The sequence below is a fragment of the Pseudophryne corroboree genome, chromosome 12 (genome assembly GCF_028390025.1).
Source record: "Pseudophryne corroboree isolate aPseCor3 chromosome 12, aPseCor3.hap2, whole genome shotgun sequence".
Classification (NCBI taxonomy): domain Eukaryota; kingdom Metazoa; phylum Chordata; class Amphibia; order Anura; family Myobatrachidae; genus Pseudophryne; species Pseudophryne corroboree.
In genome coordinates this window covers 150,997,887-151,014,814 of record NC_086455.1, presented here as the reverse complement: position 1 = coordinate 151,014,814, position 16,928 = coordinate 150,997,887, and the positions used below count along the sequence as shown (strand labels likewise).

General features: G+C 46.3%; 1 protein-coding gene across 10 annotated transcripts in view; it reads right to left on the bottom strand.

Moving 5' to 3' along the window:
- Positions 1-16,928, bottom strand: part of FSIP1 (fibrous sheath interacting protein 1) — a 77,322-nt gene that overhangs the window by 25,261 nt on the left and 35,133 nt on the right. For 7 of the 10 annotated variants that reach the window (XM_063948184.1, XM_063948189.1, XM_063948187.1 and 4 more), the window contains 2 exons: positions 10,310-10,426; positions 3,435-3,524 (listed from right to left, as the gene is read on the bottom strand). In XM_063948184.1, coding sequence (XP_063804254.1) covers positions 3,435-3,524; positions 10,310-10,426 — 207 coding nt within the window. Of the gene's footprint in view, positions 1-3,434; positions 3,528-10,309; positions 10,427-16,928 lie in introns of all 10 variants that reach the window. The other 3 variants (XM_063948185.1, XM_063948191.1, XM_063948186.1) reach the window with 2 other exon arrangements.

Sequence of the window (16,928 nt, the reverse complement as noted above, 5' to 3'; positions counted from 1 at the left end):
CCTCAGAAAACAACCTTCTTGTCCCACTCAAGCCTCATATGCAGTCAGATAACTGCACAGGATCTGAACTGCATTTCATGCATAACTGAAGCCCAAATAGGAGTGGAGGGACTTACAATAACTGGGGAGCGTTCATTCTGGTTTGTGAGCATGAAAGTTATTAGAAAACAACTTCATATTTCTATAGCGCTAACTAAGGGGGTAATTCAGATCTGATCGTAGATGTGCTAAATTTAGCACATCTATGATCAGTTTCTAAGACATGCGGGGGGACGCCCAGCACAGGGCTAGTCCGCCCCACATGTCTGGCTCTGCTCCCCCCTCTCCCCCCCCCCCACGGGTGCAAAAGCATCGCACGGTGGCGATGCTTTTGCACCAGGTGAGTAGCTCCCTGACAGCGCAGGTCCTGTGCGCTGCAGGCGGCTACCCGCCGCACCCTGGGTTGCAGCGGCTGCGTGTGACATCACACAGCCACCACTGCCCGCCCCCGCAACGGTCCGGACATGCCTGCGTTGCCTGGACCGCACCCCGCCAACTGCGTTCTAATGCGGTTAGCACGCCCCCTCCCGCCCCGTGACCGCCTCTGCCTGATTGACAGATCGTAGCCCTGAGATGCTTTTCTCAATGGGCTCCCGGGGTGCACACGCAGGGAATTCAGACTGCAATCGATGCCGCTGCAGCAATCCAGTCTGAATTACCCCCTAGGTTCACTTGTAATTTCATGGATAAGCAGAGACAACAGCTTTATAAATATATATATGCATACAGAGATACATATATTTATACCACATCAGTATAGATCTGTGGTTCCCAAGCCAATTCTCAATAACCCCCAGCAAATCGTGTATTCAGGATTTGGGTAGAAACAGCTGGGATTAATTACTGACACGGCAAAATAAATGAACTCACCTGTTTCTGCAGACAGAAATCCTGAAAACAAGACCTGCTGTGGATATTTGATGATTGGCGATAAGACCCCATTGCTGTGTATCAGACATTCCCAACCACGGTCCTCAAGGCACACTAATACCCCTTTCACATCGCACAAATAACCCGGTATCGACACGGCATATTGCCGCGTCGAAATGGGTCAGTGTGCGATGTGAAACTCCTTTGCGGAATTAGTGGGTCGCCTGACCCGGTAATTCAACCCGGTTAAAAAGAAGGGTTATTACCGGGTTGAATACCGGGTCAGGTGCAGTGTGAATGGGAGCCGTTCCGATGCGACACGGCTCCCATTCACAGCATAGGGAGAGGCGGCGCAGGAGATGAGCTTATCTCCCAGCGCCGCCTCCACCCCCCGCTACTATGGCAACCGACCCGGTATATTGCCGGGTCGGTAAGCCAGCAGAGAAGAGCAAATGCCGGATCCCACCCGGTAAGGACACGTTTCTCTTACCGGGTGGGATCCGGCATTTGCGATCTGAAAGCGGCATAACAGTGCAGGTTTCAGTGATATCCAGGCTTCAGCACAGGTGACTTACTTAGTAGCTCAGTTATCTTGATTTAACCATCTGTGCTGCAGCCTGGATATCACTAAAACCTGCACTGTTGGTGTGCCTTGAGGACTGCGGTTGGGAATGCCTGCTGTAGATGATACCTTGGTGCAAAGGATTAGAATACATCTAGCGGGACAGACACTGGTGCTCTTGTAGGCTCTTATAGTATGAGCAGGTCTCGACAAAGATGGTAAAAAATGTTAGACCCAGTCCAAACGTTATGACAAACGTAATATGTACTGCCGGGCATAACATGCACCACCATATTTGTACCCAGTTGCAGGCACTGACCCTTGTTGGCTGGCCTTTCCACCACTGAGACCCTGAATAATCTGCTAGCCCACAGGTTCTCAAACTCGGTCCTCAGGACCCCACACAGTGCATGTTTTGCAGGTCTCCTCACAGAATCACAAGTGAAATAATCAGCTCCACCTGCGGACCTTTTAAAATGTGTCAGTGAGTAATTAATACACCTGTGCACCTACTGGGTTACCTGCAAAACATGCACCGTGTGGGGTCCTGAGGACCGAGTTTGAGAACCACTGTGCTAGCCTATTGGGTAATTGAGGCCAAAAAGTTATCAGCTAATAGATCAAACTGATTGCTGTGTTAAAGATCTGTAGGAGGAACAACAGGATTGGGTCAGTAAGTGGGCGCAGGTGGTTCGATTGGCAGCAGAAGTTGCCTAGAATTCTTTTTTTTAATGATAAAATGAATCCTGAGTCCCTACTTTGGACATCGAGTAATTCAGTGCCTAGCTCAGTGGTTCCTAAACTTTCTTCAATCATGGCGCACTACAGTATCAGCAATTGTTTCTTCTTGATACCCCTAGACAAAAAGTTTCTTATTGAGACATATTACATTTGTGCATTATTGTGCTCACCTGCCACCCTTCAGCTATTACGCTTCTCTCTGTATTTTATGAGCAAACAGCACTGGTTTTGCTTATCACATTGACCATAAAAAATGTGATTTAGTGCTGAACCACAAACCTGTAGTATCGCAGCGGCACCCTGGGGGAATGTACTAGGGTGTGAGAATCAGGAAGTGAGAGATTTTCGGAGAATTCTCCATTTTTTTTAAAGTGTCAATCATTTACATGGCACAATGGGGGTCATTTCGACCCGTTCGCACGCTGCGGTGTGAACGGGTCGGAAATGCGCATGCACGGCGGACGCATTGCGCAAGCGCGTCGTTACCTGGTGGCGATCGTCACCTGGCCGCGACGCCACCAGCGAGAAAAGTGACCGCAGCGGCGATCGCAAGAAGACAGACAGGCAGGAGGCGTTGCAGGGCGGATACTCACCGTTTTCCAGGCGTGGTGAGTCCAATGCAGGCGTGTCCAGGCGTTTGGAGGGCGGATGTCTGACGTCACAGCTGGGACCTTCATCGCTGGATCCGTCGCACTGGGTAAGTAGGTCTAGGGCTGGTTTTGTTTTACGTGAAACTTTTTTAGCATAGCAGGGCTGCACAAGCGATCGCAACCCCGCTATGCTAAAATACACTCCCCCATAGGCGGCGCCAGGCTGATCGCACCAGCAGCAAAAAGTTGCTACGTGCTATCAACTCGGAATGACCCCAATAAACCTGGTTTTGCCATGTAGACGATTGGCACTTTATATAAAGACAGGAGAACTCTCACACAATCTCTCACCTTCTGATTCTCACAATCCCTCCACCCCACCCCACCCCACCCCAGTTTGGGAACCACTGGCCTAGCTTGAATACTAAAGTAAAGATAAAACATATTTTGTTTCATAGCATTTTGGATTTCCTTTACGCTTCTTTCATTTTTTAGGTGAGGTAACGCTCAGACATACATTTTCTATACATTTGTCTTGCTGGCTGGGGTCAAATAAGGATTAAAGATTCTATATGCATGAGATTAGTAAATACCGAGTGGTGCTGATCAGGCTGATAAATGGAGGCGGTTACCTTGTAAGGCATCTGGGTCAGCAGCACAGTCTTCAGGAGGAAGTTGAGTTGGAAACAATGGATGAAATGTTTTCTCAAAGACAGCGGAATCTGCTGAGCAAAGCAACAAGAAGGTCAAAATGTAGCACGCTATAAACTATGAGATAATAAACTGTAATATAATCTTAGTGCTGAATATTCTCCATTATACAGTATGTAGAGACCAAAGCTGGAATTTATAAATGGTGGTAGGGTAAATTAACCTGAATGGCTGGTGTACGCCAAGCCCACAGAGCTTAAGGGGGAATTCAATTCCAGGCATAGTGTGCAAATTGCCATTGCTGAGGTGTTAAAACGCCGGCAACGACACCGCATCTTGCACCCTTCGCCTGCCCAGCTGAATGCCAAATTGCAGTAAATGCAATAAAGTGCAGCTACTATATTGCCGCTTTGATTGTGTCAGGTGGATGTATTCACCCGCAATTGAATTCCCCCTGTCGTGAGTTTGATTGTAGCCCTGATTTTAGATGCTTTTTAAAAATATAAAAATCCAAATCCAAAGTGATTGCAGTGTTGAGCATGACGGCCAGAACTGCGTCTGAATACGAGCACTGAGCTAAATGCATATATTCACCCATATGCAGACACTGCCGTAACAGGGAGGCATCGCCCACTGTTCCAGCCCCACCCCTGATGTTGCACACATTAAGCCTACAGTAGCTCTGATTTGATACACCAGTCAGTCTGTACAAATTGCTAACCTACTGTGCACTGATTTGAAGCTCTTGGGTTCTTCAGAGGGTGGAAGCCAGGGGAGGGATGTGTTGGTTGGACAGGCTGGGGATGTAAAGCAGACATTCCACGCTAGTCCACTAGGCAGGCACCCTGAAAGAGGGGGGCTCCATTCTCCATTGAGAAAGGAGGCACGGGGCTCTGCCAGCACAGATGATCCTGGTCTGTGAATAAGCAGTTCATGGCAGGTCTATTGCGACGGTTTGTGCACCGGGTATCCCTCCGGGGGAAGATTGGGCAGTTCAATATGCAATGAAAAAAGTCTATAAATCTAAGCTATATGTGTGTGCTGCTGCCTCAGGTAGTCCGACCCTGCATGGATGGTGTTAATTTGCCAGTGATTGTAAATAAGCCACCATTGGAGCATCATCGCTCATCATTATCACTTGCACCAGCCTATGGCAAGCGTAGTGTCTCCTTCTCAACCGCGGCTAAACCAGGCCTCTGTTGCTGCGTTACTGCACCCGAGTACGCAGCTGCTTGCATTGACGCGCCAACGACAGACACATGACATGCCCATGAGAAGGCCTTATTTTGAGTTCACTTCAGGCCACCTCCCAGTCACTACCCAAGAATGCCGATGTTTTTCCTGGCTGTTCCTAATGCCAGCGAACCCGTACTCAACAGAGTATAGAGTCATACAGTCAGGGAAATTCATGTGCTGTAGGGGCATTCAGGGGCAAATAATCGCCCAACTGCTCTAACATGGGCACTGAGCCCACCTCTGAATTAGGCCCTCTATTACTGACTGAGTTATACAAGCAGTGGACATGTTCCTGAAGACCGAAATGCATCTACAGGTAGGTCCATATAGATTTGGACGGGTGTGGATCATTAGATCGACAGTGTCTAGGTCAACAATGTTTAGGTCGACCACTATAGGTCGACAGGTACTAGGTCGACAGGGTTTCTAGGTCGATATGTGCTAGGTCGACAGGTCAAAAGGTCAACATGATGTTTTTTGTGTCGTTTTCTTCGTAGAGTGACCGGGAACCCCAATTAGTGCACCGTGTCCCCTCGCATGGTTCGCTTCGCTCGCCATGCTTCGATTACACAGATTACCGTTCCGATCGTAGTCCACGTGGATCGTTAAGTATGAAAAAGTTCCAAAAAAGAAAAAAAAAATTGAAAAACTCATGTCGACCTTTTGACCTGTCAACCTAGCACATGTTACATGTTAGCACATTCCAACCCTGTCGACCTAGTGACTGTCGACCTATAGTGGTTGACCTAAACATTGTCAACCTAGATAGTGTTGATCTTCAGACCGGATCCCATTTGGACACGGATACAATTTTTGATATTTAAGCTGTTTACCAAAACGCATTCAAGTTACATCCCATAGAAGAGGTTCAGCTGATCCTTGTTGGGGGCAGGCATCTCTTTTCATTAGTACCCTCCCCCTCACTGCATAATGCGGTGAATCATGGGTGTATGCGGGGCCAAAATTATGCAATTCTATTAGAATTGCATCATAATGCCCTTCCCTGTGGAACCGGAATTTATGACATTATCCCCCTTAATCCTGTCCATGTCATAAAGAAAATGGTGGGATGAGGGATCGCCATGCAATCTTCTCTGTGGAGGCTCACGGGAGAGTGGTAAGTATGCTGTAATAGTCTTGCAATAGTACAGATTTGATGTGAATCAGCCTTGGCAAAATACTGTCTGGGTGCGGCGCACAGGGGCGTGCCTGGCCTCACGGCACATCCTGTCTCTCTGTATGTCGGGTGGCTGAGCAGAGTTCCAGGAGGTGGAGCTGCCCAGCTCACCCCTGTTTCTGTGAGCTGGGAAGCACAGCAGAGCTACTTGGCCAGTCTTGGTCTCTCTGCGTGGCCAGACCGGCCCATCAGCTCTTCTGGCATTTGCCATTACCACACACGTGCAGTGTCAGCTATAGGACACATTTTACTTTGAAAATATATCACCTGAGTTGGGAGTAAAGCACAGCAAGTTACTGTGCACCTTGGTAAAAAAAAAAGGCTGCAATATGCTAAAATATGCAGTGATTAAGATTTGAAAGGGAAGCGTCCAAACTCAAATCTAAATTGCAGTGTGAAAATAAAATGGTCCAGTATGTGTGTGCTACATGCAGAAACAGCCAACAAGGGTTCCTAACCATGAACCTTAAAGCACAGTCCAAATTTTACAGAAAGCCATACTTGAGCACAGGTGACTTCATTAGTACCTTAGTTATTTTGATTTAACCATCTGTGCTCAAGCATAGATATCACTAAAACCTGGAATGTCAGTTTATCTTGAGGACTGAGGTTGGGAAGTACTGATATAAGGCCTCTGCTGATAAGAAATGTATAGCCTCTCAGCTGGCTCCAAGTGATAAAGTATGGCTTTCAACCTGGAATCCTGATTTCCGAATCCCTTCCATGAAATTTGCTTTTTGTTTTATTGCATAATTCACAATTCTTGAAATGGTTAATCAGGAAGCCTTTAGGCTGTAACTGCATTCTCAATGTATTTCCTATTTATCCATGAAATCCTTTGGTCATTAATCGCGTCTCCTCCACCTTCCGTTCCAGAACAGGAACAAAGAATACATGGTCAATCAAATTCTGGATTCTCATGTTTCCAAGGGTGTCTTACAATGCCTCTTGGACTGCATAGGTTATGGACCCAAGGAGTACAGCTGGGTCAAGATGGTCATGCAGCCCATCTTCTCAAAGTGTTTCAACAAACCCTTTATGAGGGGAGTACCGTTACATGTTGGACCCTGTGCCCAGCGGTATCCGTTCACATGGTCGACCATGTTATGGTTGACATTCATTAGGTCGACCACTATTGGTCGACATTGACATGGTCGACATGGACACATGGTCAACACATGAAAATGGTCGACACATGAAAGGTCGACACATGAAAAGGTCGACATGCGTTTTTTAACTTTTTTTCTTTTGGGGAACTTTTCCATACTTTACGATCCACGTGGACTACGATTGGAACGGTAAACTGTGCCGAGCGAAGCAGTAGCGGAGCGAAGGCACCATGCCCGAAGCATGGCGAGCGAAGCGAGCCATGCGAGGGGACGCGGTGCACTAATTGGGGTTCCCAGTCACTTTACGCAAAAAACGACACAAAAAAGTAAAAAAACTCATGTCGACCTTTCATGTGTCGACCATTTTCACGTGTCGACCATGTGTCCATGTCGACCATGTCAATGTCGACCAATAGTGGTCGACCTAATGACTGTCGACCATAACATGGTCGACCATTCATACCGGAACCGTGTCCAGCAGTGACCCGGCATCCAGCGCTCTCTTCTTCTCACTGTCCCCGCTCTTGCTCTGCGTATTATCTTTGCACAATGGACCTAATTCAGACCTAATCGCTGCTGTGCGTTTTCGCACAGCAGCTGATCAGGTCTGAACTGCGCATGCACCAACGCTGCAGTGCGCCGGCGCATGCCAGACAACCGATGGCCATCTCAGCCCAGCGATCGCCTCTGCCTGATTGACGTGCGCCGTTTGGGGGCATGGTCCGGGCAACGCAGGCGTGCCAGGACCGTGCGGGGGGCAGTCCGCAGCGGCTGCGTGACATCACACGCAGCCGCAGCTACCCGGACAGCGACGGGTAGCTCCCTGCCAGCGCACAGGAGCTGCGCAGGCAGGGAGCTACTCGTCAAGTACAAAAGCATTGCCGCCGTGCAATGCTTTTGTACTTGTGTGTGTGTGTGTGGAGGGTTAGGGCCAGGCATGCCGGGTGGACTAGCCCTGTGCTGGGCGTCCCCCCACATGTCTGAGTAGCTGATCGTAGCCGTGCAAAATTTTGCACAGCTACAATCAGGTCTGATTAAGGCCCAATGTACTTCTGGTTTCTTATCTATTGGGGGTCACCTGGCTGCTGACATCACTGAGTCAAATCAGGAATGCATATTTGAACGCAACTCGGTGCACAATTCAGTGCCAAAATAATAGGTCTCTTAGGGGGTCACTCCGCCCCGATCACACGCTGCAATTGTTTGCAGTGATCGGGCCGGGACTGCGCATGCACCGGCGCCGCAGTGCGCCGGTGCATACCAGACAGTCGAAGGCAGACGTTACCTAGCGATCACCTCTGCCTGATTGACAGGCAGAGGCTGTCGCTGGGAGGGAGGTGGCGGCATGGCAGCGTTTGGCCGCCGTTTTCGGGGCACAGTCTGGCCAACGCAGGCGTGGCCGGACCGTATGTGTGTGTGGGGGGGGGGGGGATGCAGCGGCTGCGACCCGGGGCAGCGACGAGTAGCTCCCGGCCAGCTGCAGGAGCTGCGCTGGCCGGGAGTTACTCTTCAAGTACAAAAGCATCGCCGCCGTGCAATGCTTTTGTAGTTGTGCGGGGGGCAGACTGACATACAGGGCGGACTAGCCCTGTGCCGGGCGTCCCCTGCCTGTCTGGGAAGATGATCGTAGCTGTGCTAGCTACGATCAACTCGGAATGACCCCCTGTGTCTGCCTGCGTTCCACACCCTGGCTTATTGGATTCTTCTTTAGTATTCTGATTTTGTACATCGCTTGTGTTCCAACGTTGCAGGCCTTGGCTTTTGGATTCTCCTTACTCATACTGCGGTCTGGTAGGATACCAACCTGCAGCCTGTTTGACTCTTCTTCTGTTTCTTGGCTCAGCACCACGTTTGACTCAGTTATACTTGCCTGCTTGTCATACCCTGGGTCAAGATCTGAGGACCATGATCTGCAGACTTCCTGCAGCAAGTCCATACTTCCTTACAGTGGTCCCCGATGAACATGAAGGAATCTGTTAGACAACGTGCCTTGGTTCTGTCAGTACCAACCTTGGCTACCATGTGAAATGACATCAGCTTGCACTTCTCCATATCTTTGTACATGCTCTGGTGATAGTCTGCTTAGGGATTGAATTGAATCTCTCATGTCCAGGACCAACACATCACAACCAGCAACAGAACATTTTCCCCTTGCAGCCCACAGAGGTGCTCACGAAAACTACCGACTCTCAGCCTACGTAATAGGCTAATATGTGTGCAGCTGTACTATGTGGTGTATTTCCACCTTTATTACTGACAAGATGCTGTTTGCAGGCCATTCATGCAGGAAGGAAGTGTATGTAATGTTGTTTTAGGAGGACGATCAACATCCAAATTTAGCCGCATAAATCCCACTTTTATGGTCAACTCACTGGAAGTTTCAAAGAACTAGTGTGAAATGTTCTAATATTTTTATAAGGATACAATAAAATCACCTCAGCTATAGTGGAAATCTGGTTCTTACACACAAATAGGAAATGAGAAACCACTGCTTTGCTCACTAGTACATTTCAGGTTAGGAGAATAGATCCTCAGTGAGAGTAGCACGCACCATTTTGGTATTAGGCCAGGACTGGCTCCGTTACAAAAATCTGCTTACATGCTTATCCGGTGAGCTAGAAGTTGGAGACATGTGCACTGCTCATCCCAGGTTGGAAACCTGAGGTTATGTTTTACTTAAACTGCGGCTAACCCATTCAGGTAATCCACTCATACTATAATGCTTGGCCATACATACCATTTGTGCTTTGTGCATGTGTGTACGTGTGTACATGTGTGTGTGTGTGTGTGTATATATATATATATATATATATATATATAAATTAAGACCCATTATCCGGCACTCCACGGGTTCACATATAAAGACAAATATTACCGGGTGCCCTCCGTGGACGCGTCCCCATGTAAACGACAAAACGGCGGCACTCCGGTCAAAGATTACTCAGTAGAACAGGCTTGTTTGCAACGTTTCAGCATCCTTTATTGACGCTTTTTTCAAGATGTATACATCTTGAAAAAAGCATCAATAAAGGACGCTGAAACGTTGCAAACAGGCCCGTTCTACTGAGGAATCTTTGACCGGAGTGCCGCCGTTTTGTCGTTTGTATGTGTGTGTGTGTATCTATCTATCTATATATGTGTGTGTGTATGTATGTATATATGGGTAGATACATAGGTAGGGGGGGGGGGGGGGGGGGGGGTGTGTGTGTGTGTGTGTGTGTGTGTGTGTGTGTGTGTGTGTGTGTGTGTGTGTGTGTGTGTGTGTGTGTGTGTGTGTGTGTGTGTGTGTGTGTGTGTGTGTGTGTGTGTGTGTGTGTGTGTTAGAGATGTGCACCTGACAGTTTTCGGCTTTTGTGTTTTGGTTTCGGATCTGGATCTCCGTTCATGTTTTGGATCTGGATTGGTTGTGCCAAAACCACCCGTTCAGGTTTTGGTTTTGAATCTGGATTCTCTTGAAAAAAAAACATAAAAACAGCTAAAATCACAGAATTTAGAATTGTATTTGTTCCTATAGTATTATTAGCCAAAATAACATTAATTTCCATTAATTTCCAGTCTATACTGAACACCTCACAATATTGTTTATAAGCCAAAAGGTTGCACCGAGGTCGCTGGATGACTAAGCTAAGTGACACAAGTGGGTTGCACAAACACCTGGCCCATCTAGGAGTGGCACTGCAGTTACAGACAGGATGGCACTTGAAAAAATGGGTGTGGTATGGTTTGCCGGCGGTCGGGGTCCCGGCGACCAGCATACTGGCGCCGGAATCCCGACCGCCGGCATACCGACAGCTGGGCAAGCGCAAATGAGCCACGCTGCAGGCGCTACACGCTCGCCACGCTGCAGGCGCTACACGCGCCGCCCTATCTATTCTCCCTCCAGGGGGGTCGTGGACCCCCAAGAGGGAATTGTCGGCCAAGAGGGAGAAGAATTGTCGGTATGCAGGCGGTCGGGATTCCGGCGCTGGTAAGGTGGGCGCCGTGAGTCCGGCCGCCGGCAACTAGAAGACCACCCAAAAAAACTAGTCCCCAAACAGCACATGATGCAAAGAAGAAAAAGAGGTGCAAGATGGAATTGTCCTTGGGCCCTCCCACCCACCCTTATGTTGTATAAACAGGACATGCACACTTTAACAAACCAATCATTTCAGCGACAGGGTCTGCCAGACGACTGTGGCTGAAATGATTGCTTTATTTGGGCCCCCACCAAAAAAGAAGCAATTAATCTCTCCTTGCACAAACGGACTCTACAGAGGCAAGATGTCGTCCTCATCCTCAGATTCATCACCCCCTTCAGTGTTTACATCCTCACAGAGTATTAATTTGTCCCCACTGGAATCCACCATCACAGGTCCCTGTGTACTTTCTGGAGGCAATTGCTGGTAAAGGTCCTCCCGGAGGAATTTATAATTCATTTTTATGAACAGCATCTTCTCACATTTTGTAGAAGCAACCTCCTACGCCGATCGCTGACAAGGTTACCAGCTGCACTAAACACTCTTTCGGAGTACACACTGGAGAAGGGGGGGGGGGGCAACCTAGGTCAAATAAAGCCAGTTTGTGTTGGGGCCTCCAAATTGCCTATTTATTCCTGCGAGTATACATACGGACTGTCTGACATGCTTACTTGGATGCTGTCACCGATATAACCCTCCACCATTCTTTCAACAGTGTCAGTAATTGTTGGCAGCTGCTTCAGTCCGACCAGATGTCAAAACTTGCTCCTGACTGCCCTGCATCACAGCCAGCGGGTCGGCTAGGAAATAAAAAAAAAATTCCTTGCAGCCCCAGTTGTAGGAGAAAATGAAGGAGGAGCTGTTGACATGTCACGTTCTGCTTGAGCTGACAATGTTCTCACCAGCAGGCCTCTGCAGACTTGTCTCCGCCGGAAAGAGAGATGCAATGTAGGCTTTAAACCTATGATCGAGCATGGTGACCAAAATGTAGTGATCTGATTTCAACAGATTGACCACCCTTGAATCCTGGCAAAGCGAATAAAGGGCTCCATCCACAAGTCCCACATACTTAGCTGAATCGCTCTGTCTTAGCTCCTCCTTCAATTTCTCCAGCTGCTTCTGCAAAAGCCTGATGAGGGGAATGACCTGAGTCAAGCTGGCAGTGTCAGAACTGACTTCACGTGTGGCAAGTTCGAAGGGTTGGAGAACCTTGCACAACATGGAAATCATTCTCTACTGCGCTTGAATCAGGTGCATTCCCCATTCTTTGCCTATGTCATAGGTGGATGTATAGGCTTGAATGGCCTTTTGCTGGTCCTCCATCCTCTGAAGCATATAGAGGGTTGTATTCCACATCGTTACTACCTCTTGCTTCAGGGCAGGTTCAAGAGTGTTTGCTGGCGCTCCAGTCTTCGGAATGCAGTCACTGAATGTCGAAAGTAGCCCGCAATTTTTCGGACCACCTACAGCATCTCCTGCACGCCTCTGTCATTTTTCAAAAAATTTAGCACCACCAAATTAATTGTGTGAGCAAAACATGGGACATGCTGGAATTTGCCCAGATGTAATGCACGCACAATATTGGTGGCGTTGTAAGATATCACAAATCCCCAGGAGAGTCTAAGTGGGGTAAGCCATTGTGCGATGATGTCCCTCAGTTTCTGTAAAAGGTTCTCAGCGATGTGCCTTTTACGGAAACTGGTGATACACAGCGTAGCCTTCCTAGGAACGAGTTGGCGTTTGTGAGATGCTGCTGCTGGTGCCACTGCTGTTGTTGCTGTGGGCTGTCACAGTCATGTAGTCCTTAGTTTGCCCTGCTCCACTTGTCCACGGTTAAGTGGACAGTGGGTACAACCGCATTTTTGAGGACACTGAGGACATCTTTCTAAGGGTGTGTACATACGGTGAGATCCTTGCTATGCCCGATTTTCACTTGCGATTTCCCTTGAACTCCCTGGAGCCCAGATAGCACAGATTTTGACTAACTTTTCTTGAGATATGGACTATGGGGGTAATTCCAAGTTGATCGCAGCAGGAATTCTGTTAGCAATTGGGCAAAAGCATGTGCACTGCAGGGGAGGCAGATATAACATTTGCAGAGAGAGTTAGATTTGGGTGTGGTGTGTTCAATCTGCAATCTAATTTGCAGTGTAAAAATAAAGCAGCCAGTATTTACCCTGCACAGAAACAAAATAACCCACCCAAATCTAACTCTCACTGCAAATGTTATATCTGCCTCCCCTGCAGTGCACATGGTTTTGTCCAACTGCTAAAAAATTTCCTGCTGCGATCAACTTGGAATTACCCCCTATGTGTGCTTACAATTTTGGCTTATGTGAGATGTCATTGACATGTGAGATGAACTAGATAGTACACCGACTTGCCTGCACAGTCTATCTTTTCTTGCGATGCCGACCTGGCGGGACCGCGCATCGGGACCGAATCGGGATCGCAAGGTGACTTTCACCTTGCGATCTGCAAACTTTTCTTGCGTTTTTGACTATATTGTCAAAATCGAAAGAAAATATCTCACCATGTGTACACACCCTTAATGTCCCTGTACAGCCCGGGAATCGCTTGCCTAGTGAAGAAGGATCTAGACGGGATTTGGTACCGGGGACACAATATGTCCATCAACTGTCTAAATCCCACTGCACTAATGGCGGATACCGGACGCACGTATAACACCAACATAGTTGTTATGGCCTCAGTAATCCGCTTTGTAACAAGGTAACTGCTGTCATATTTCATATTCCTCGCAAAGAATTGTTGGATAGTCAACTGCGTAGTTAAAGTAGTACAAGTGGTCTTCCGAAAGTGTCAGATTTACAGTAGGATGGAACAGTAGTATATGCGTCAGATTTACACTAGGATAGAACAGTAGTATATGCGTTAGATTTACACTAGGATAGAACAGTAGTATATGCGTCAGATTTACTCTAGGATAGAACAATAGTATATGCGTCAGATTTACTCTAGGAACAGTAGTATACGCGTCAGATTTACTCTAGGATGGAACAGTAGTATATGCGTTAGATTTACACTAGGATAGAACAGTAGTATATGCGTTAGATTTACACTAGGATAGAACAGTAGTATATGCGTTAGATTTACACTAGGATAGAACAGTAGTATATGCGTCAGATTTACTCTAGGATAGAACAATAGTATATGCGTCAGATTTACTCTAGGAACAGTAGTATACGCGTCAGATTTACTCTAGGATGGAACAGTAGTATACGTGTCAGATATACACTAGGATGGGACAGTAGTATATGCGTCAGATTTACTCTAGGATGGAACAGTAGTATATGTGTCAGATTTACACTAGGATGGAACAGTTGTATATGTGTCAGATTTACAGTAGGACAGAACAGTAGAATATGTGTCAGATTTACTCTAGGATAGAACAGTAGTATATGCATCAGATTTACTCTAGGATGGAACAGTAGTATACGCGTCAGATTTACTCTAGGATAGAACAGTAGTATATGCATCAGATTTATTCTAGGATGGAACAGTAGTATACGCGTCAGATTTACTCTAGGATGGAACAGTAGTATACGCGTCAGATTTACTCTAGGATGGAACAGTAGTATATGCGTCAGATTTACTCTAGGATGGAACAGTAGTATACGCGTCAGATTTACTCTAGGATAGAACAGTAGTATATGCATCAGATTTATTCTAGGATGGAACAGTAGTATACGCGTCAGATTTACTCTAGGATAGAACAGTAGTATATGCGTCAGATTTACTCTAGGATGGAACAGTAGTATATGCGTCAGATTTACTCTAGGATGGAACAGTAGTATATGTGTCAGATTTACTCTAGGATGGAACAGTAGTATATGCGTCAGATTTACTCTAGGATGGAACAGTAGTATATGTGTCAGATTTACTCTAGGATAGAACAGTAGTATATGTGTCAGATTTACTCTAGGATGGAACAGTAGTATATGCGTCAGATTTACTCTAGGATGGAACAGTAGTATATGCGTCAGATTTACTCTAGGATGGAACAGTAGTATATGTGTCAGATTTACTCTAGGATGGAACAGTAGTATATGCGTCAGATTTACTCTAGGATGGAACAGTAGTATATGTGTCAGATTTACTCTAGGACAGAACAGTAGTATATGTGTCAGATTTACTCTAGGATGGAACAGTAGTATATGCGTCAGATTTACTCTAGGATGGAACAGTAGTATATGTGTCAGATTTAGAGTAGGATATACTACTGTTCTATGTGTCAGATTTACAGTAGGATAGAACAGTAGTATATGTGTCAGATTTACAGTAGGATGGAACCGTAGTATATGCATCAGATTTACTCTAGGATGGAACAGTAGTATATGCGTCAGATTTACTCTAGGATGGAACAGTAGTATATGTGTCAGATTTACTCTAGGATGGAACAGTAGTATATGCGTCAGATTTACTCTAGGATAGAACAGTTGTATATGCGTCAGATTTACAGTAGGATGGAACCGTAGTATATGCGTCAGATTTACTCTAGGATGGAACAGTAGTATATGTGTCAGATTTACTCTAGGATGGAACAGTAGTATATGTGTCAGATTTACTCTAGGACAGAACAGTAGTATATGCATCAGATATACACTAGGATGGAACAGTAGTATATGTGTCAGATTTACTCTAGGATAGAACAGTTGTATATGCGTCAGATTTACACTAGGATAGAACAGTAGTATATGTGTCAGATTTACTCTAGGACAGAACAGTAGTATATGTGTCAGATTTACTCTAGGACAGAACAGTAGTATATGTGTCAGATTTACTCTAGGATGGAACAGTAGTATATGCGTCAGATTTACTCTAGGATGGAACAGTAGTATATGTGTCAGATTTACTCTAGGATGGAACAGTAGTATATGTGTCAGATTTACTCTAGGACAGAACAGTAGTATATGCATCAGATATACACTAGGATGGAACAGTAGTATATGTGTCAGATTTACTCTAGGATAGAACAGTTGTATATGCGTCAGATTTACACTAGGATAGAACAGTAGTATATGTGTCAGATTTACTCTAGGACAGAACAGTAGTATATGTGTCAGATTTACTCTAGGATGGAACAGTAGTATATGCGTCAGATTTACTCTAGGATGGAACAGTAGTATATGCGTCAGATTTACTCTAGGATGGAACAGTAGTATATGCGTCAGATTTACAGTAGGATGGAACAGTAGTATATGTGTCAGATTTACTCTAGGACAGAACAGTAGTATATGCATCAGATTTACTCTAGGATGGAACAGTAGTATATGTGTCAGATTTACTCTAGGATGGAACAGTAGTATATGTGTCAGATTTACTCTAGGATGGAACAGTAGTATATGTGTCAGATTTACTCTAGGATAGAACAGTAGTATATGCGTCAGATTTACTCTAGGATGGAACAGTTGTATATGCGTCAGATTTACACTAGGATAGAACAGTAGTATATGTGTCAGATTTACTCTAGGACAGAACAGTAGTATATGTGTCAGATTTACTCTAGGACAGAACAGTAGTATATGTGTCAGATTTACTCTAGGATGGAACAGTAGTATATGCGTCAGATTTACTCTAGGATGGAACAGTAGTATATGCGTCAGATTTACTCTAGGACGGAACAGTAGTATATGTGTCAGATTTACAGTAGGATAGAACAGTAGTATATGTGTCAGATTTACAGTAGGACAGAACAGTAGTATATGTGTCAGATTTACAGTAGGACAGAACAGTAGAATATGCATCAGATGGTCTGGCTGGGGGTCTCCATTGTGAGCGTATGCAGGATGGTCTGGCTGGGGGTCTGCATTGTGAGCGTATGCAGGATGGTCTGGCTGGGGGTCTGCATTGTGAGCGTATGCAGGATGGTCTGGCTGGGGGGTCTCCATTGTGAGCGTATGCAGGATGGTCTGGCTGGGGGTCTGCATTGTGCACATGAGCAGGATGGTCTGGCTGGGGGGTCTGCATTGTGAGCGT